Source organism: Exserohilum turcica (genome assembly GCF_000359705.1).
Source record: "Exserohilum turcica Et28A unplaced genomic scaffold SETTUscaffold_16, whole genome shotgun sequence".
NCBI lineage: Eukaryota > Fungi > Ascomycota > Dothideomycetes > Pleosporales > Pleosporaceae > Exserohilum > Exserohilum turcicum.
The window spans coordinates 60223-80499 of record NW_007359981.1 but is presented as its reverse complement, the minus strand read 5'-3'; the positions used below and the strand labels follow the sequence as shown (position 1 = coordinate 80499).

The window sequence follows — 20277 nt, the reverse complement described above, 5'->3', positions numbered from 1 at the left end:
CCATCCTATCAGACTGCCCTTTGCGCCAACAACGACATGGGTGCATCCCGCATCGAAACACTGCCCGATGAACTTCTTGATCTTATCGTGCAGCATGTCGAGAACCGCGCTACTCTCTACGCTCTCTGCTTAGTGTCGAGAGACATGAATCGCATCGCCACGGCGCGACTGTATGCCCATATTCAACTCGAAAAAGACGACTTTAGACATCTCCGTCCCCTAGCGCTGTTGTTCTGGACGTCTGCGCCTCACCGCCAAGTCGTGCGTTCGTTTGGTGTCCGCCATGCGTACGGCGGCAATCTGGATCCGTGGCCCCATCACCCAGAGTTGGATGCCATTATCAGCAAGAACCTCGAGCTGTACGTGAGGCCCGACGACCAGAAGCAGTGGTTCAACGAGGTCAGAGACGGCGCTGATTCGACGCGCATTGCGAGTCTGCTGTTGAGAAGCCTGCCCCATGTGATGACGATGCAATTACCTGGCTTCGAATTGGTGGATCCTGCAGGGAGAAACATGGGGCTTGGTTCGCGGCACACTGTCTGGTAGGAGCACAACGAGAGAGGTGCCGTGTTTGAGGCAATTCGACGCTCAATGGCAAAACGTTCAATGCTCGTGGTTTACAGCTCGAATACATACACTGCACATGCGCAGTAGCCGTCGATGGCGGAATTCAAGAATGTTAATCGTGCGTCTACTACTGGTCCCTGGCTGCCTGGTGCCATGTACGACAAAAATGAGACCCTTGGTACCGTCCCTCAACCTGCACAAACGCGGCCATTGGTTGGTAATAACTAACAGCCTGAACCGACAATCTCGCGCGGACCCTGTCCATTTTTGGAAATAAAAATCTTCCAGCCGTTGCAGACGAATCACTCGACATGTATATGCTTATCCTGAACAGTGGCTATGGCGAATTGAAATGCTCTCTTGACCGTGGTTAGCACGAGAAAGCTTTCGGTCACCATATATGCAGGGAATATACAAAACTAAGCAGAATGATGGGAGCCTTCAAAGTCTCTTCACTGACAATATCTTTTTTAATTCACAGAACAGCCCTGGCTGTTTCTCCATCATGTCTTTCCCTACTGTCCTCGTCGAGAAAGACTCGGATCTTGTCACACCTGAGGAAGAATCGGGCAAAAGGCCTTCCTCAGAAGCCTCCCCGGCCTCGTCCCCACCTCCGTCCTACTCGACCCCTCCGACCAAGTGGACACGTTCCTCCGGCTTTTGGCGATCCTTTGTCGCGATATGCATTCCCCTCCTTCTCTCGGCCCTCGAGGGCAGCATCACGAACACTGCCCTTCCCACCATCTCCGACGCGCTCAACCTGGGCACGAAATTCTCTTGGGTAGCCACGGCCTTTCTGCTCGCGAGTACCGTTTTCCAGCCCCTATACTCACAGCTCGGGGACATGTGGGGACGAAAGTATCCCATGATGGCTGCCATTACCATTTTCGCCATCGGCAGCGCCATTTGTGCCGCAGCACAGTCGGGCGCCGTGCTCATCACTGGAAGGATTGTCCAAGGTCTAGGTACGGGCGGAATCGATCTTTTTGCTGAAATGATACTCTGCGATATCGTCCCGCTGCGGAAGAGAGGCCCTTACCTAGCAATCAAACATGCCGCTTTCGCTCTTGGAACCACTCTAGGACCGCTTCTTGGTGGCGTGTTTGCGGAGCACGGGTGGTATTGGTGTTTTCTTATCAATCTCCCCGTCTGCGTCATCTCGCTCGTCATCATGTGGTTCTGGCTCAGTGTGGGCGGAGGCGCGAGCGACGTCAAGGGCTCGCTTGGAGAGAACCTGAAAAAGGTGGATTACATTGGCAGCGGCATCCTGACTGCCTCTGTCGTAATGCTTCTCGTTGCTCTCAGCACCGGCGGAGCACCTCAGCCGTGGAACCACCCATCCGTCGTCGTACTCATCGTCTTTGGCATCCTCGGTCTCATCTCCTTTGTCATCTGGGAACGCTCGCGCTTCTGCAAGCACCCAGTCATGCCGCCACACGTCTTTTCCAACCGCACGACAAACATCTCGTTTGGCCTGACCACGGTGCATGGCTTCATAACCTACGGCTTCCAATTCTACCTGCCGCTCTTCTTCCAAGCCGTCAAGGGGTCGTCGCCCACGGAATCCGGCATCAAAGTCATGCCCACGACACTCATCATCGTGGTGCTTGCCGCCGTCGGTGGGCCCATCCTCAGCATCTCTGGCAAATACAAGCCCATGCACATTGCGGGCTTCGCTTTGGTAACGCTCGGCCTCGGTCTCTGCACCACGCTCAGCCACGCCACGTCCATGGGCCTCTGGCTCACGTTCCAATTCATCACTGCGGCCGGCCTGGGAATTGTGATCCCCACCATGCTTCCCGCCATCCAGGTCAAGCTCCCGGAGGACTCTACGGCCGCGAGCGCCGGCGCGTGGGCCTTCTTGCGGGGCACGGGCTCGCTGTTTGGCGTTGCGATTCCCGGCGCCGTCTTCAACGTGCGCTTTGCTTCACTGCTCTCGAGCATCTCGTCTGGGGCTGCGCGCGACCGCCTCTCCCACGGACAGGCGTACCAGCGCGCGACAGCGTCCTTCATCAAGAAGTACGGGGCGACGCCCGAGGCCAAGGCCCAAATCGTAGCGGCGTTTACAAAGGCGCTGGAAAGCGTGTGGATTGTCTTTGCCGTGCTGGCCGCCCTCGCCTTCTGCGCCACTTGTCTGGAAAAGGAGTACAAGATGCGCAAGGAGTTGAATACCGCATATGGACTCAAGTCGGCGAAGCACCCCAGGAGTCAGTCAGGGAGTACGCCCGTGTCTTCGGCTTCGTCGACGTTGGCTGGGCCAACGGTTCAGACGGGTGGCCTTGTACATGGGGACGCTGAGGCAGATGAGGACCAACAAGGTGACTGTGATGTAGAAAAGGCTAACGTGGGACGCAATAATGCTGCATAGTTTTAACCATGTATGTGTGTTGTTCTGAAGTTTAGTCCTGGGGGCACACCCAGCCTCTGTCAGTTAAGTAGCTGAGCTGAGTCGCGCGTCTTTTTGTGTGTTGTGTATATTGTAGATTGCTTTTGCTTTGGGCAGTGCTCTTTTGTCTTTGGCCTTTGACCTCCTCCTCAACCCCCCAACCCCACCCCCTCCTTTCCTTTTTGCTTGGCAACATTTAGACTATTAAACCTTTTTAATCCACCTGTTCTCTCCCACATACCATGCAAATGAAAATGTTACATGCTTGGATTGTCATATGTAGTCGTAGTAGTAGCAGCACTACTTCTCAAACTAAGCATCCTCCGTCTTGCATCCTCACACCTCAACCTCGCACTCGCATACTCTCTCTTCTTCACACGCAGATCCAGTCGCCTGAGATTATATTCATGTGTTGCGCGTTGTGCAGCACGGAGATTCTGCTGCTCTTCCTCTTCCTGCTTAACTTCTGCTTCTGCTTCCTCCTGAGTACCGTGTGTGTCCTCATGCAGGTTGGTTTCCTCGAGACTTGCTAGATCAACCTGTGTATCTTGCTGTTCATCACAGAAGCTCGTTCCGGAAAGATAGTACGGCGATTGATACAGCTGGGACGCTGGATTCGGGCCCATGTCGAGCAGTGCAGTCACATCGCCCGCGGGATTGCTAAACTCGCAGTTCAGGCTTTGAAACAGAGGCGTGAAGCTGCTCGGGGCCAGTTGCGTGCACAAAGGCGATGAAGTCTGGATGCACGGAAGATGGATGCGGCGTTTGCTTGTTCGCGGCGTCAATGGAAGTGAGACGGTATGAGCAGTCGACATGGGGTCTTGTGTTGTTCGCATGTAGACATTCCCATTCGCGCCATTTTCACAAGCATCGCCATCATCACTGGTATCGAAGATAGATTTTCGCTCTGTGAATGCGACATGTAGACCCGGTATATCTTCTTTCTCTTCTTCTGTTGCGTGACATACAACCCCTTTGCTCGGCTCCATTGCAGTACCCAAGCTGGCTACGCTCATTCTCCGCGCACTCTCACATGCCTTTTCTACATCTTCGACTTGCAGCATGGCTGGAATAGAGTCATGGCGCCCGCTGTAACTCGCCTCTCGTATCCGCGCTTGGAAATACGTAGTTAGCAGGTTGTGGGCGCGCTCGCGCTGGCCAATGGTCAGGGTGGAGAGGGTGTGGATGGCGGAGAGCAGACGCAGTGGGAGGTGTGTGGGGGGTAGACTGGCGACGAGGTGGGAGGGGAGAATGGCGTTGGGAGTGGTGAGGGGGAGGGACCAGTTTTGAAGAATGGAATGGATGGTTGTTGGTTTGTCCATGGTTTATGTAGGTGGATCAAGGATATGTGTCGTTGTGAATATATGAACTCGGCGGATACGTGGTTGTAGTCTATGTGTAGATGGAAGTGCAGCCTGGGAGGTTGATGTAAGGCTATGAAACAAAGAATGGCTTGTGTAGCAAGGCTCTAGCGACTCGAGGCTTTGTTAGTGAAATCTGTAGAGAACAATCGACATCTCTTTGTTTAGATGCTACAACTGATTGTTTGGACTGGCGCTTGCTGGGGCGATGTCAATGTATTGTTATCAGTGATAAACAGAAGATTCTTTCCGTTTCTTAATAACAAGTGGTTTGAAGAACTTATCCAGATCCACGTGAAAGGTGATAGTTATCGCGAAGTTCAAGGACCTGTGATGTGTCATGCTATTAAAATAGGATATATAGGACAGCATAACTATTCTCCCTCGTCTGCAGGAAATTCGGCGGCACTAGGATATAGCCACTGCCAAACTGCCTGGTGTATTTCGAAATTTGTGTGGAATAAAGTTGAAGGAGTAGTACTATCTGGTCAATATTACCGCTACTAAGTGGGAAATGATCAGTATATAATCAAAGTCTACATGCTCATAAGAACTAGAAGCTGCCGCCACATAGCTAGCTGGGATAGATGTGCAGTATCCAAATAAATTTCATCTCTAAGCGCTTACTCTAATTTAACTATTCTACCTCAAGTCCAGCTGTGTTGCAACTACTCAAACATTGAGTACAAACATTTAATGTTCTAGTTAAGACTTCTTGAACTAGGGATAGTATGATCAGTACCATAGAAGGTAAAGCACAGTATTATTGTTTGTTCCAATTATTACATATAGAATGCAACTCAATCGCAACATGTCATACATGATGCACAGGGAAGCGTTCCAAGCCTTGATCCGTCCATCACCTTGTGTTGTTTTTCAGGATATCCTGTATACTGAGCAAGGGATTGAACACGTTCCAACCACTTCTTCCCTTGGCCTTTGGTTGGTCATGCTTGTACTCACAATGAGGATTTGTGCAGCCAGCAGGGCTTTTCTGCCACCTGCAAGGCGTATCTGCTATAGACAGCGTGTCCGGTTTGTTAGGTCTACTAGCGGCCTGCAGGATAGCATCTAGTTGTGATTCAACATCTGTTGGTGCATGATGTTGCTGAGAACTAGGTTGTGACACGTGTGATGGTCTATTGCCAGAACTGGCCTGCGTGAAGAAGAGCGGATCGTGGCTTTTCTTACATTTGTCATCGGAAAATCTACAGGTTCCCTTGATGAAGTATGGGCATGGGGCGTGTGCATACTTGCAGTCTTGGCCTCTATTGCAACTGCTGGTCAAATGTTTCCTGCAAGCCTGCTTCTTGTGATGATCCAGCCGACTAGGTCTTTGGCTGGCACTCAAGGTGCTACGCTGACTTGACGCATTATCAGTCTGTAAGATGGAGGTATAGGTTGAGATTTGGGGGTCGACTGGCCCAAGAAAAAAAGAATCATGACTTCTGTAGCAGTTGTTCCCGTTGTTGCAGTTGCCACTCAACCAGTGACGACAAGCTGTGTGAGGCAATGGGCATTTCTTACCGTTTGTGCAGTTGCCCATCTTGAAGTCATGGCAAGCCTCTTTAAAGCGATGGCCCGGTGCTGAAAATGCCTGGGAAATCATACTGTTGACTATATAGCCGGAAAAGGGGTTGTGTTGTCCGGGATTGGGTTGATCTGGGAGTATGACTCCTGAATCAGCAATTGTCTGCTCTATTTCCATGCTACTGTCACAGATACCCTCCATGGGCATAGGGGAGTCTTGAGGTGTCAAAAGACGCGTGTCTGGGTGAGAAGGCTGCCGTTGCTCAATGTGAAGAGTGTTTGTGGATGTAATAGCCGAGCTGTTCAAAGAAACCCGAGACCCAGGAAAGCTATTTATGGGAGTCAGGGAATTGTTGTTTGAAGATGAGGTCATTGAAGTATTCAGCTTTTCAGTTAGTTCTGCCAACATGCGTGCCATTTCTGTGTTGGTTGCTCACTCGGCAGCAAGGGCAGCGGTAAGTCGCTCCGTGTCGCGTAGTTGTTGTTCACTCTGCTTGCAATGTTGTCTTTCCAGTTCAGCTACAGTTGCAACCCAGCTCTCCTCTCCTGCGCTATGTTTTGCACTCTTCTCGGCAGAGGCTACCTCTAGCGCCTCGATGTGCCGGTTCAACTGCACTCGTTCGGCCTGAGCTTGTTCAATGCCTTGGCGGCGCGCGGCTTCAAGTAGCCGGACCTGCTCTTTCAATGTCTTTAGCTCTGCCGTTTTCTCATTTTCAGGGACTATGATGGAATTCTCTGCTTCTTCATGGTTAGTCTTTCCAGTCTGTTGGGCAAGCGTGTCCACGGCAGAGTCTATTAGCGTGGCTGAAAACTCGATGCAAGGAGATGGGATGCTAAGCCAACTTTTGATATCTTGGACGCTGTCTGTGAGATCACTGAGAAGCTCACAATGCTTGGGGTGTTGGACAAAACCTGTCAATACTGAGAGACAGGCTGTGGGAAGTGGCGTATACGGCATGATGGTGCGCCATTTTGTACCTTTGGCGAGCGTCATGTGTAGAGTGGCAATACAAGTGCGTGTGGTGGTGACAAAATCAAGATCGAACTGAGAATCACCAGACATCAGATCTTGGATGAAGAGCACGTCGCATCTGACGCTGTTGTAGTGGCTGATGAAGTCGTGGACAAGTGCCATTTTATCAGCTCTCGTTCGGGGGGCAAGACCTGCAAGGCGAGGGATCATATGACGAGCGGCGGTATCTGGCCTGAAATACCCCTTGGAGCGAGCATGCGTGAACATGACAAGGAGATCTTGTCGATAATCTTGTTCAACGTGGTGGGGATAACCGGCGATATCGAGGGTGGGCAAGCATGACTTGTGCTGGTTGAAGCACATGTCAGCCATGTACTAAAGGGTGTTATCATGGTGGGCAAGAGACTGCATGTGGTGTATACCTTGGGGTTGTAACTGTCCTTGTCGTAACGGGCCTTTTTTGAGCAAAAGGATGGATGGTCATAGTAGCCAGACTGTAGAGTTTAGTTTGGGAAGGGTCAAGGCAAGGGCGTCTCGGGCAACCTACCAGGTCTGAGTGATTGAGAGGGGTGATTTGTTTCCTCTTGGCGCTGGGCATGGGATTGGCGTAGGTCTGGTATTGACCGTTGGCTGTAGTGGGTCGATTCATGGGAAGCGGGAGATTGAGAATGGGGATTCACGGGGACTCGATTCGGCGGGTGGTGTGGGGTGGTTATCAAGGAGTTTGCAAGCACAGGGACTGGGAGTAGGCATTGTGTTGGGGAAGGAAAGAGCGACGGGCGTGGTGGTTGGGCCCGTGCGGCGGCGCTGTGTCAGACGTAAACAAAGGAAAGATGCAGACACGCGTCACAGGAATCAAGAGATGAACGAGGGCAATGGCGCACAATGAGAGTGCCAAGGGCATGGAGCTCTCTCTCTCTCTCTCTCTCTCTCACACACACACACACCCCCCCGGTCAGAATGTGGGGTGTGGGGAAGAAGGAAAGTCTAAGACCGACCAAGAGGCTGGGGCGGTGGAAGGACCGAGATGGCAAGCTCGTGCCCAGCAAACGCGTCCAGACGCGCAGACGCGCAGAAGAGCGGATGCCGTCGCGGGCGGTCGGTGGCGGAGGCTGCGGAGGTTGCGGAGTCGGCCTCCACTTTGTGCTTGTCAAACAGTGGTGAGGAGGAACTGGGCATTGCACGACGACATCAAGTCAACAAAGGCTGCCTACCAAGCCCTGTGGGGGATGTGTCGATCGCAGCCATAACCACCGAGGCAGAGGCGTGCCGGGGGTGGGGGAGTGGATGGAGGGAGGGAGGGATGCAATTGCAATGCAGCACACCGAGAGGAAAGGAGAGCGAGTGCCAAGACATGGGCCAAAAAAGAGCAAAAAAGAAAAAGAAAAAAAAGGCCGCGAGGCGCAAAAGTCGGGCGAGAATGGGCGAGGACGAGATTCGGGGGTGCGAGGGGAGGGGAGGGACAAGGGACAAGGGGGCTAGCGCGCCGAGAGGGCAGGAGCACGGGATGCGGAGGGCAAGTGCAGACAGGCAAGGCGTCGCCCAAGGCCGCGCGCGCCCTCAGTCAGTGTCTGCATTTTTTTGCGCTGCGCCATGTCCTCCCGTCGTCCTCCGCCAACATGCGCAATCCCGTAGCCTGTGTGTCGTGTCGTTCCGCCAAACAAAAGTGCATCCACCAGGACCGGCCGCCGTGCGACAGGTGTCGGCAGAGCGGGCGGGCTGAGCTGTGCGAGTTTCCCGGTAGGTGCTGCTGCTCTTGCTGTTGCTGGTGCTGGGGGAGTCGTTGTTGCTGGCGTCGTCGTTGTCGTTGGCGTCGTCGTCATGATGGCGGCAGCGGCGGCGATGGTCATGGCAATGGCGGTGGTAGTGGTGGAGATGAGCGTGATAGCAATGGCGGGATTGGCACACTGACAGCGTCTGCAGCCCCCGGCACGAGTGCCATCCATCGCAAGCCCAAGCGGCCACGGCCCTCTGAGGATGCAGGAGACACGCCGCCCTCCAACGCACCACACGGCACCAGCAGGGCCGAGCACGGGCAAGTAGGCGCGATGCAAGAACATGTAGCTCATAAAGTGGATGCAGTGCATGTAGCAGTAGGCCTGGCCCTGCTCGACGGCATTGTGGCTGTGGAGGGTAAAGAGGTCGTACTGGAGGCGCTGGGGCAGTGACGACTTCCAGCCTTCGAGCTCGTAGATGAGTTGCTGAAACTGCGAAGACGAGGACCAGGGCAGCTCCGTCTTGAGGTCTTCGTTGCAGGCCCAGCGAGCGACCTTGCCCCAGATGTTGGCGGCACGCATGCTGTAGGCAATGATGCCGATTTCGCCGACGGGCAGGGCGACGGGGGGCATGCGCTGGGTGTTGTCGAGCTGGGGGGTGCACTTGGGCTCGCCAAAGACAAAGTCCTCGCGCTCGCAGGGCAGCTGGATGGACATGTCTGCGGCCGTCAGCGACCTCTTGCGGCCCTTGCCGCCGCTCAGCAGCGAGTCCATGAGGAAGCAGGTCCAGGCGGTGCGGCGGCGGACTTCGGCCTCGATGAACTCCTCGCGCGTGGGGACGCGGTTGCGCGGGATGCCCGTCTCGCGCGTCAGGTCCATGACCTCGACGAGGCGGATGGCCATGCCCAGGTATATCCAGGCGCGCCTTCCGTTGCCGGCGCCCCAGTCATGGCCGGTCAGCATGAGGAGGGCCTGGACGCGGCTGATGGAGGGCGTTTCGAGGTCCTGCTGCAGGATCTGGCGGGCATGGGCGGCATAGGCATTGCTAGCCTCTGTCTGGGAGCGGAAGGGGGGCGGGGGGTCCTTGACGAATCTGGCAAGGGGTTAGTGGCCGTAGTGATGGTGTAGTAATAGAGGAGTAGCAGTAGCAGTAGCAGTAGCAGTAGTAATGCAAACGTACCGGATGGCCAGCGCCAGCATGGCCCAGGCCATCCATGGCTCGAGGGTGCGGTCACGGATGCGCAGCAGCAGGGTTGGGGTGTGGTGGAAGCTCCACTTGTACGAGCATCGCAGGTAACTGTTCTTGACCTCGTCGGTGAGCAGCTCAAAGGGATCCAGGCCGTCGAGCAGCGCAGATGCCGCCGTCGGCGAGGCGTGTGAAGCGGCATGGCTGCCGGTCGGCACGGGTACGTCATGGCGGGCCTGCTGGGGCGCTACGGCGGCTGTGCTGGAGCTGGTGCCGGTGCCGGTGCCGGTGCTGGTGCTGGTCACCAGAACGGCACGGGTGCCGAGGAAAAACCTTCCTCTTACCACCAACACCGCGACATGTGGAAGAAGTGGGAGAGGTCGTCTCGCAGAGAGCTGTTCAAGGATTCGGTCATGGTGCTGGACATGCTCGAGGAAATGCGCACCTTTGGTGTCTACTTCCTACGCGGACTAGTCCCGTGGATCGGCTTCACCATCTACACCGCCGTAGGAGCCATGCTGTACTCGTTCAACTTTCCCAGTGGCGACGATGACCCCCGCTGGCAGGAGAAGGCTCGCAACAGCGTCATACAAGGCTGTAACTTTCTCAAGGAGATGAAGACGCAGTGGCCCATGGCCAAAACATGGGTAAGCCTACAAGACAACGCCGTACCAATACACACTGACACAGCACTTCAAGTTCGATACCATTCGCCGCATGCAGGCCTACTACCGCTCCATCCTGGGCCAGGATGGGCCCGCTTCCCCAGAAGAACGCCAGGCTCTTCGTCACGCAATGATTGACTACGGCGCATTACAGCCCTCACCAGTCCAAAAGCCAAATGATTCCTCCAGAGCACCCGAAACCCCATTGGTAGCTTCGAGTCTTTCGCCCCAGGAACACCATCAACATGTAAATTGTCTTGCTTCCTTTTTTTTCCCTTTGCATGCTGACCCTCTTGCTAGCGCAAGCCCATTGTCGCCAACATTACCAATCCGTCACTTAGCAGCCCGCTTCCTACCACTGCAGCCATACCCGGCGGATATACGCCGGATTTCTCATGGAATACACCACCCGCTGTTCAGCCTCTCGAGGCGGATGAGACGTTCAATCTCGATTCTTTTGACCTGACCAACGAGGAGCTCGAGGCAATGATGATGAACGCTACCCAGGAATTTTGGGCTAGCTTTCCTGGTGAGGTTGGCGTGGGATATTAACCGGTTTGTAATCGGCCTGTAACAAAAGTTCCGCAAAGGAGTAAGGCGTTGTGGCGGCTTGTTTTCTCGCTATTCGCCAGTACTCATAATCTCTCCGTCTGAAGACGGAGGAAGCAGCATCCCTTCAACCATTGTACACAGCTCTCTGCACTCCACGACCCATGACTCTGGTGCACGTATGAGTCAAGCTGTACCCAACCTGTGCGCATGAAAAAAAACGTTCTGCATCATGTCCGTCTATTCAATTTATGTATTTTACGTAACATGTAGGGTGTAGGAATAAGAGTTTCGTTTCGGCATCAGTCAAAGCATACAGTATGCCACTCTGCAACTCTAACTGCCAACTGCAGTGACTCGCCAATACCCGTGCCGCCTTGGCACTGTAGCGTCATGCACACGGACCCGTCATGCAATGTGCCTTCCCTATTCGGACCACCTATTCCATGCTAGCCGCCTCTGTGTAACTGTCACTCTGAATCCGCATTGGCCGTTTCGACTCCTCAAGGTTTCTTCATCCACCTCACCACCCAGGAACAATAGCCGAGCGCTTATCTGCATCCCTAGCTCTATCCTACATTAGCGTAGGCTATATGTTGACGTGCCTGACAATGCCAACCAAGTCACTCTCGACTGACCACAGGTCCCAGTCCGGTGCATGTGGAAGACTACTGTCGATGAATATCTTTTGCCGCATACCCGTGCATAAAAGTGTCATGGACCCTGGCTGAAAACTGTAAAGACAGATACTCGCCTCTTCACATCCACTTTATACCTGCAGGTCTGGCAATTGAGTCCGCCATGAAGTTCACCAAGGGCATTGTGTATGCTACCCTTGCAACTGCCGTGGGGGTTTCGGCACACGAACCGTTTGAAGCACCCAACTTCAACCTAACCCAAGCACTCATCAAAAACGATATCAACATATCCGCAATCCCAGAACTTTCGGCTATGCAAAAGAAAGGCGGGAATGCTCTTGGTTTGTATCCCGAGCATGGCCCTTACGTCCATGTTCTTGTGTACATGGCCTGGAATCATTCTAGCAATGAGGCGGCAATGATGGAGGCTGCAGAAGAGTATGTCCGGACGTCGAAGAACATGGCCCGGAATCTGGGTGTCGATAACGACTACCATTATATGCCATATAGCAGCGGCTATCAGCCTGTGATTGCAGGGTATGGTGCGGAAAATATGGCTAGACTGGATGCTGTGTCGAGGAGATATGATCCTTCGCGGGTTTTCCAGACACTGCAGCCTGGGTATTTCAAGTTGAGTGGCAAGGCACCTTTTGGGGTGATTGTATAGAAATGCATGAACATGGTGCCTTTACGAATACCTCCAATTGCTACATGGAGGGACCCTGCAATCAATTCGGCCTCTAGAGTGCATGGCGTTCTGCTACAATACCTATTCAGTGTATATCAATTCAGACTATTTTCATTCTGAAATCCGTCTGTCACAATATCACGGAATTTTGCAAAAGTAGGAAGTGCAACACGATTGGTACATACGGATCACGTATAATGAATTCCCGGATTACACCGCTTCGAGTGTTTAAAAAATATAACAAGTCTTTGAGCGTTTTTGATTTGGTCATTGAGATCTGACATGTGCGTTTATGTTATTACCTAGAAAAATATATTGGCATGAAGACTGGCTAAAGTCCAGCCACAAATTGGTTGTGGCCCGCCCGTCGCTGTAAAAGGGTAGCTGGTGGTAGTGAGGTGGGTCAAGCAAAACCCAGCCAGAGACCCGAAAGCATTGTTCGTGGGAAAGACGGTAATTGTGACAGGCTCCACCACTGAAATTGGCCTCCCAGCTGCGACCGCGCGTCTTTCGAGGCATTGGCAAACGGAGTTGCCAGCAACTATGATGGGACTCATATGGCGGTGCTGAACGCGGGCGTTGCACCTGCAAAGTATGCACATCTAGTATGAGAAAGCCGAATATGAGGTAAATCCATGAGTCAATTTTCTGCCCACGCCCTACCGTGCAATGTTATTGCGCCTCAGACTGAAGAGCAACGCCAACGCAGCAAATAGCAATACCCCAGCCCAGCAGGCTATCATTGGCAGCGTTGCTAGCAAGTATGTCCCCTCTGGAGATATTGAATTCAAAAGCAGCCAAATTTTGGCCCCCATACTTCATGGTCATGCTGCTTTTGACATTATAAAATTTTTAGAGTACTTAATGAAGTTGACCCGCGCGTACAGTGCATGCGCGCAGATCGTGTTGATGATTTCGCCGAAGACGCCCAGGGTAACATCTATGTCTTCACCAATATTCCATGCCCCAGCTACTGTAAGACTGAGCTCAGACAAAAGTCTCTGTGCGATTCATTCCAATGATACTGATGCCGATATTCCTGGGACGCTTGGCGGAACAGGGAACCTGCGGGTTGGTCAGTTCAACGCTTTTTGGTAGGAGTAACCATAATAAATTCTAATGTAGTGACATCTTTAGTTAATGAGGTTCGTCAGTCCTTGGTGTAAATAATCAGAGATAGTAACGCGAAATAGTTGCAGTGAGATGTTTACAAGCGATCAGGCAAAGACATTGCAAGTGCCGATGTGGATCGAGATCCCCCAAATTCATGGTAAATAGGGATTGTAAGCTGAGTAATGCTTATGGCGTGAGTGAGGCATAAGAGCAGATGATTGAGTTTTCTGTCGTTCCGTGCCTCAATTGACACTATGTAGTCTAAATTTAGAAAGGTAATGTGCGATATTGTTGAGCTGATGGAACGGTCCACTAGGATCGAACTGGCCCTGGAGACAAGGAGGAGAATGTCTGCACACTCAAGTGTGTCTAAGTTGAAGTCATCCTCAAGTGGCACACAATGAATGAAACTTCTCCTGCTAGATAGACCATATCGTAGAGTCTTCGTACTCTCGGCAAACATGAGAGACTTCACCAATCCATTCCTGCCTCTTTGAGATAAACATAGATACCATGTGCTAAAGGACCACAGAAACCTGAATTCAGCGAACCGATGTTTTGAACGCCTAGCGGAAATTCGCCATCATCATCGCAACCATGGCCGGAATTGGGATCACTGTTTCTGCGGCACTAGAAAAAGAAATGTTACATTCAATGCCCGATATGGATGCGAGATACTTACGCAGTATTGAGTTCTGGTATAATTGAAGACTTCTCTTGTCCGCGGTTCCCAGGTCGACACAGTTGCCTGTGTATTAGAATTTTGGCAACAGAGGGCGCCTGGCACATTGGGATCGAAAACTCCATAGAGGAAGGTATCTTGTGAAGCCACCGTAGCTGCCATAGAGAAGATTGCCAATATAAACGGCGTATAGGAGGGAGAATTAAACTTCATACTTGACGTGAGGTGTAAAGGCAAAAGTGATCTGAATCGAACTCGAAAAGTTTGTGCAGTTGAACTGAGATGGAGTTTGTTCCAAGGTGTGGTAAAATTATAAATATCGCAACATGCCTAGAAGACACGAAAAAAAAATTCTTTCGGAACTAGTTCGCCGAACCTAAATGTAAGACAAGTAACTAAGCATACGAAGTATGATATTTCTTTGTCATCTCGGCCTTCCCCTGATGATCACAGTCGGACCGGACTCCTCGATCCTCCTATCAATCTACTAATTTCGATCTTGTAAGAATCCCTTCCCTCTATGCCAGTGTCCATTCCATGGATCTATTATTTGAAGCGAAATAGTGCAATAGAGAGGTTTCATTTAAGGTGGATTCTGGTCTGCTGAGACTGTGAACCGCCAGTGACCATTGGCCTGATCACCACAATTACCTCCAACATATACACTCAGCCCCCCGCGACCAATATTAAAAGGTTTTGATTTATCGCAGCCATGGCCGTGATTAGGATCGGATCCGAGTATACACTATAAAAAATAAGGGTTGATCAAGCGTCAGTCCAGAGAACAAGCCACTTACACAGTACCTCCATCCCCAATACCACGTCTGGGGGTCACCGATTCTGAAGGGGCCCCATCCAAACCAGTCATTGCAGCATGAATTCGGTGATTCATTTGGCGATTTAACTGTAACTGGGACCCCTGGGTTATCTCCGATATCCGCAGCGACTCTAGGAACTGCACAAAGGAGCGCTAATACAATAGGCGTGCACAATAGTCGAGCGTGCTTCATGATGCTGTTTGAATATTCAAGAAATCGAGATTTTCGCCCGGTCCCGAGTTCTACAGGTTCAGAAATATATATAAATGCGGTCGAGGCTCTCGCCTACGTATCCCTACCCTTCATTTACTTATTTTAGCACCAGAGACTGTCTACAGGCTAAGATTTTGCGTGATTTTACATGCTGAACTCTCTTCTGAGGCAACTCATGACATGCCTTGTTAGTGGCTGAAGAAACCTAGAACGGGCCGAGTGCGGAGACAAAGTTTTTGAATCTTGTACGGGATCTGCTATCAAGCGGGAAACTCGAAGCATTACATAGTTTTACATGAGAATGTTTTTTTAAAGCACTCCGTCCCGCATAGACACCATATATCTATCAAACGCCTATCTTGAACCATTCGTAATATAAAATGAGGCGACCTATCTCTCGAACCCTTCAAATGGCACTCTCTTCATTGACTGAAACGCTTGCGATCGACAGCGGCTGCAAGCGCTGAGTCAGGAAGTGCCCAAGCTCTTATCGAGTCCTTCTTAGAAGTGTATCAGAGATAGCTACTTGATTGCTAGAAGAACAAGCCTCCGCAAAGCATCTTATCATTCGCAAAAACACATCAATAAGTTGTCTATTCTCTATAGGACTAGGTACTCTGTGCAAACTATGACCGAAGTTTGATAGACTAAAGGTGGGTTGCTGTAACCTGGAGCCCTGTGACCGTCTAGAAAACGACTAGAAGTCTGAAGAATGGGCTGGCACGCGGATTTGGAATGGTGTGCGCGAATTCTTGGGCGGTCCCTGCGTGCTACATGCTGCTGACGCTAGCCTCTAGAACATTGGAGGTCATAGCTGCTGAGTTGAGAATGTACAAGCTGTTTGGCAATTTAGCCCGATTCCCTGCATTTGTGTATATCATGTTAGCTCTCAGGTGCGCTTAGCTTTAGTAGAGATAGAGCGAATGTACCTGATTTCCAGAGATCAGGCAGATGTTCCACATTCTCTGTTTCTGCTGACTCGGATATTTTAGGTGACTTAATAAATAAGCAAGGGTTATATGGTAGAGAAGCACCACAATAGAGTGCAGTTTGAACAAGAGCTTGGCAGTGCCTGATAAGCAGTGGTTGTAGATAGCACATGGGTGGCGTACATGTGCGTAAGGACCGCTATACTCACGCGCTTAGAGCTAGTTGTCACTGGTGTATACAAATTTAGTAATGACAGTATAGCATATGCGTTTCCCTGAGTGGGCTAAAATGCATGTTAACATCGTAAGGGTATCCATAACTAATTTCGACAGATAACTATATGGTATCACTGAGGTATATCAAGTATTGAAAGCTCTCATACTATAGTTTTTTCGGGTATCATAGCGGTTGAAAGAGCTAGTGCTGAATTGAATTTGCTGCTTGGGAGGTGCATGGGGAAGATGTTCCCCAGAAAATAGCTCGTATTTTCTGTCCAGTCATTGACATACGATAGAGACACGTGGCATCTACCTCGACTATGATCTGGAGCTAAAGCTGTAATCAGAAGCGCTGGGATAAGAAAAAACACTTCCACCGTATAGAGGCCAAGCATTCAGATAGTGTGTAGTGCTGTATGACATATTTCCTCTCGCCGCTAGACAACATAGAGTTTTGGAATACCGAAGTGACTAATGCTTAGTCTAGACAAACGAAGAACATGCCAAGAACATGACAGAATCCCTGGATGGGATTGTGAAACTCGTGCCATATGTCAAGAATAGCAAAAGTCCCGCCAAATAACATTGCCCGCAAGGATCTGTGGTCAGCGGTGCCTAGGCCAAATTACTCTGCATTATGTAAATAGAATGCGAGTAGTAAGCTAAGTGTAAAACGATACTGCTCGTAACACCACAGGGCCGTAGGGTATGTTGTCAGACTTGAGGCGATATCAAATAAATTAGATACATAGCTATGCAGATGGCTTCTTCTTCGCACCAGGCAAGTCCCACCAAATTTCATGCAGATCTCGCAAATCTACATCCTGTCCAGGCGCCTTGAGATAGGACGTGATATCCGTGTCTCGATCGGTCTCTGCTTGCGTGTACCCGTTACCAAAATATGCGAATCGATTGACTTTATTCTCGCGATCGTATTCCCAATCCTCCCACCGCGGTTCGCGCCGTACTATGGTGAGGTGTGCTGCGCTGCCGGGCCACAATCCATGGATGCGTTGTCCTGGTGAACCGCCATTGTTCCATGATGAGCATTTGTCGGTTAAAACCGTGGTGGGGAAAAAGGCGTCACAGTAGTCCACAAAGTCGTCGGTTGCTTCTTTGGAGGGTGCCAAAGATCTGATGCCTTGCGATGATGCTTTGCGGAGAACCTTGGCAAAGTACACGACAGCTGTTTCTACTCCCTGAGGGACTGTCCCAGATGGGCCGGTAGCGTGAGGTCCCGCGAGAAGGAACAGGTTCGGAAAGCCCGGTGTGGCCAGTCCCATGTAAGTGTATGGGAAGCCCCATTTGCCCTCCGGCTTCCATGCTTGGCTCAAATCAATTCCGTGTGCTTTTATGGGAAACGGCGGGACAAGATCGGTGTTTGCACCTGTTGCACAAAAGATTGCGTCGACGTCGAAAGTTTCCCCATCCAATGTTTCGATTCCGGTAGCAGTGAATCGCTTGATTGGTGTCTTCACTAATGTGACATTGTCTTGGGTGAGTGACTCGAGATATCCAGGACCAGGTGTCAAACGTCGACAGTGTGGTGCAAAGTCTGGGATTAATCCGTCTAGAAGCTCTGGCTTCTTTGCTGCCCGTTTCTTCATGACGTCGATGAAGGCTTCTCGTATGCCTTTGTTGTCCTCTGAACCCCGTATCATTGCACGAAACCCCCTCCAGTAGCGGTCTTCAATGTCTTTGCGGAAGGCCAGGTAGGTTTCGGGATCTTCGAATGACTTTCTCTGCTCTGCTGAGTACGGCTGAGGCTCAAACGTGCGTTCATCCCCTGCCCAAGACGTTGCGATCCATGTTGGGTTCCGAACAAAGTGGGTGACATGCTTTGCCACAAGCTGCAGATTCGGTACGACTTGGATGCCGCTAGCTCCGTTACCAATGACTGCTACGTTTTTGCCTTTGGGATCAAACGAAGAGTCCCAGTTGGAGGTGTGTCTCAGAAAGCCCTTGTATTCGTCGATGCCTGGGTAGTCGGGCAGCTTCCAAGCATTAAACCGACCGATAGCGGTGATGACGAAGTCGAAAGTCTCAACGGTCGTCTTCTCATTGACGAGATCGTGAACTTTGACACGCCACTGGGACTGCGCATCATCCCATTCTGCTCCGTCTACGCGGTGTTGTAACTTGATGTACTTGTACACGCCGTACTTGGCTGCTTGCGATTGCCAATAGTCTCGAATCTCGGCGCCTTTGGCAAAGATTTCTGACCATTGCGTATTGGGGGAGTAGGTACTTTGATACACGTGTGCGGGGATATCGCATCGCACACCAGGATAGACATTCTCAAGCCATGTGCCGCTCTACACGCAGGTAAGTTTTTTTCCGGAAATACGCGAGACAGTCCAAGTTACTGACCACGTCTTTGTTCTTTTCGTATATGGTCAGGTTGATGCCCGGTACTTTGGCAGGCAGAAGAATGCCCGCATTGATGCCCGCCAGACCCGCTCCAATGACGGCAACCTTGAGACTTCGGACTTGATCAATGTGTCGGGTCTGATCTAGCTGAAGCCTAGAGACGGGGTAGTCGATGGGGAGAGCAGGACGGTTGCTGGCATGCCCCGGCTCGTCTGCTGGGGCCAGGTGTTGGGTGAGTTGAGTGACGCGCCGCGTTGGGGTCCGGGTCTGGCCGTCGCGTGCCGCCGTGTCGTTGGTTGGGGCCATGTCGCCGTGACAGTGACACCGAAGGAAGGGCGCGGCTTTCAACGCCCTCGACGACGCTTTAATACAGCTTGGAGGCTAACCAAGTACAACGCTCCACACACGTCCCGCGTCTCCAAGGACATGAGTCACATGCTGCTGCTGGCTCCGGCGTCGCAGTACCGACCTTGGGGCAGAGCGGCGTAATCACGTCTTCACCCCACTCGCTGACGGTATCTTGCCATGTGGCCGTCGCTCCTACGTATCAATGTCTCGCTAATTGCTGCAGCATATCCATCTAGAGCCAATCACGCGCCATCCAACCCGAGCCGCGACGGTCCCCAGCATGCGTCTCCGGGACCATGGCTCGTTGGGGCCCTCCATGTGCAGAATCGCGCCTTATGAGGCTCGCATCATGCCCGTCTCTGGACACAAGGAACTCGATGCAGACGGAGGAACCACCATGTCCATTAGCGTAATATGCGGAACTGACATGGAATCCGCTCGTTCCACCGCCATGATCTATCTACTGTACCCCGCAGCAGGACAGCAGCAAAACTACGTCGACGTAAAGATCGTCTCATGCATGTCCAAGGAAATACCATCTCATGTCTCTGTCGATGTATGCAGGTACAGGATGAGTTGTATCGGCAAGGGAGACATAGACAGGCTTCCAACCCAGTAATCATTGCCGAACAACAACTAGTCGGTGCCTCATTTTGCAGGCATAAATAATAACACCGAACAACAGCATGACACCTCAGCTCCTCCAGCAGAGCCGGAAACTTGTGGCGCCATTGTATGGAGACCATCGTTCCTACATCTCTTTATGCAGCTTTTGATCGAGTACCTTGTGCGACCCTGGTATATTGCGCGTGAGATTCTCATTCTGCTGGAGTAGCGTGTGCATGGATTCTTCGAAATGATCACATCATGCTTGTTGATATGATTGTTTTAGCCACGTCTTTGGTCCTTTGGTCGTCCCGATTGAGCGCATCTATACAAATAACTCAACCAATAGTACGGAAATGCCGAGACTAGGGAACGATGTGCCTTCTAAGTACATCAGGTACACATAGGGAACCTTAACTGCTGTGATAATATGGTTCGCACACACACACACCAACTTTTAAGCAGAAATCTTTCATCAAAACTCGTCAATTTTCTATCAGATATAGGGGTAACACGTCGCGAGAAACCGATTTACGCCACCTCTAATGTGTGCAGCCCTCTCGTTGAGGTGCTAGAGGGGGTATTGTCGGTATTCTTGCGACGTGTTCGAAATGCGAAAATCTTCGAGAACGCACAGACCGCCCCAATGACTAATAGGGAGACTACTAAACGAAACCAAAAACAATTAAAAACACCAAATAAAACAACAAAAATCAAAAAT

At 51.4% G+C, this 20277-nt stretch overlaps 11 protein-coding genes across 11 annotated transcripts; 6 read left to right on the top strand and 5 right to left on the bottom strand.

Moving 5' to 3' along the window:
• Positions 1–36: 36 nt before the first annotated feature.
• On the top strand, positions 37–354 carry SETTUDRAFT_63680 (uncharacterized protein; the record flags this gene model as incomplete). The annotated part of the gene is made up of 1 exon (XM_008025950.1): positions 37–354. A coding segment is annotated over one exon (318 nt), but the record flags the coding sequence as incomplete, so codon positions are not given.
• An 850-nt stretch (positions 355–1204) lies between these two features.
• SETTUDRAFT_66485 (uncharacterized protein) lies at positions 1205–2755 on the top strand (the record flags this gene model as incomplete). Its single annotated transcript, XM_008025953.1, has 1 exon — positions 1205–2755. A coding segment is annotated over one exon (1551 nt), but the record flags the coding sequence as incomplete, so codon positions are not given.
• A 455-nt stretch (positions 2756–3210) lies between these two features.
• Positions 3211–4275, bottom strand: SETTUDRAFT_27509 (uncharacterized protein; the record flags this gene model as incomplete). The annotated part of the gene is made up of 1 exon (XM_008025850.1): positions 3211–4275. The coding sequence occupies one exon, from the start codon at positions 4273–4275 to the stop codon at positions 3211–3213; it is 1065 nt and encodes a 354-aa protein (XP_008024041.1).
• An 898-nt stretch (positions 4276–5173) lies between these two features.
• SETTUDRAFT_38729 (uncharacterized protein) lies at positions 5174–7466 on the bottom strand (the record flags this gene model as incomplete). The annotated part of the gene is made up of 4 exons (XM_008025885.1): positions 5174–6173; positions 6282–7192; positions 7240–7311; positions 7365–7466. 4 exons carry the CDS (start codon positions 7464–7466, stop codon positions 5174–5176), a joined length of 2085 nt encoding a protein of 694 aa, XP_008024076.1.
• A 1372-nt stretch (positions 7467–8838) lies between these two features.
• SETTUDRAFT_53098 (uncharacterized protein) lies at positions 8839–9984 on the bottom strand (the record flags this gene model as incomplete). The annotated part of the gene is made up of 2 exons (XM_008025947.1): positions 8839–9625; positions 9713–9984. Coding segments are annotated over 2 exons (1059 nt in total), but the record flags the coding sequence as incomplete, so codon positions are not given.
• A 171-nt stretch (positions 9985–10155) lies between these two features.
• On the top strand, positions 10156–10935 carry SETTUDRAFT_27506 (uncharacterized protein; the record flags this gene model as incomplete). The annotated part of the gene is made up of 3 exons (XM_008025849.1): positions 10156–10365; positions 10418–10630; positions 10684–10935. 3 exons carry the CDS (start codon positions 10156–10158, stop codon positions 10933–10935), a joined length of 675 nt encoding a protein of 224 aa, XP_008024040.1.
• Positions 10936–11733: 798 nt separating this feature from the next.
• Positions 11734–12237, top strand: SETTUDRAFT_27505 (uncharacterized protein; the record flags this gene model as incomplete). The annotated part of the gene is made up of 1 exon (XM_008025848.1): positions 11734–12237. One exon carries the CDS (start codon positions 11734–11736, stop codon positions 12235–12237), a length of 504 nt encoding a protein of 167 aa, XP_008024039.1.
• Positions 12238–12927: 690 nt separating this feature from the next.
• On the top strand, positions 12928–13356 carry SETTUDRAFT_38725 (uncharacterized protein; the record flags this gene model as incomplete). Its single annotated transcript, XM_008025884.1, has 1 exon — positions 12928–13356. The coding sequence occupies one exon, from the start codon at positions 12928–12930 to the stop codon at positions 13354–13356; it is 429 nt and encodes a 142-aa protein (XP_008024075.1).
• Positions 13357–14636: 1280 nt separating this feature from the next.
• SETTUDRAFT_38724 (uncharacterized protein) lies at positions 14637–15063 on the bottom strand (the record flags this gene model as incomplete). The annotated part of the gene is made up of 2 exons (XM_008025883.1): positions 14637–14798; positions 14851–15063. The coding sequence occupies 2 exons, from the start codon at positions 15061–15063 to the stop codon at positions 14637–14639; spliced, it is 375 nt and encodes a 124-aa protein (XP_008024074.1).
• Positions 15064–16956: 1893 nt separating this feature from the next.
• Positions 16957–18908, bottom strand: SETTUDRAFT_129691 (uncharacterized protein; the record flags this gene model as incomplete). The annotated part of the gene is made up of 2 exons (XM_008025961.1): positions 16957–18547; positions 18603–18908. 2 exons carry the CDS (start codon positions 18906–18908, stop codon positions 16985–16987), a joined length of 1869 nt encoding a protein of 622 aa, XP_008024152.1. The 3' UTR covers positions 16957–16984.
• A 322-nt stretch (positions 18909–19230) lies between these two features.
• SETTUDRAFT_27503 (uncharacterized protein) lies at positions 19231–19785 on the top strand (the record flags this gene model as incomplete). The annotated part of the gene is made up of 2 exons (XM_008025847.1): positions 19231–19506; positions 19636–19785. The coding sequence occupies 2 exons, from the start codon at positions 19231–19233 to the stop codon at positions 19783–19785; spliced, it is 426 nt and encodes a 141-aa protein (XP_008024038.1).
• Between the last annotated feature and the right edge of the window lie 492 nt (positions 19786–20277).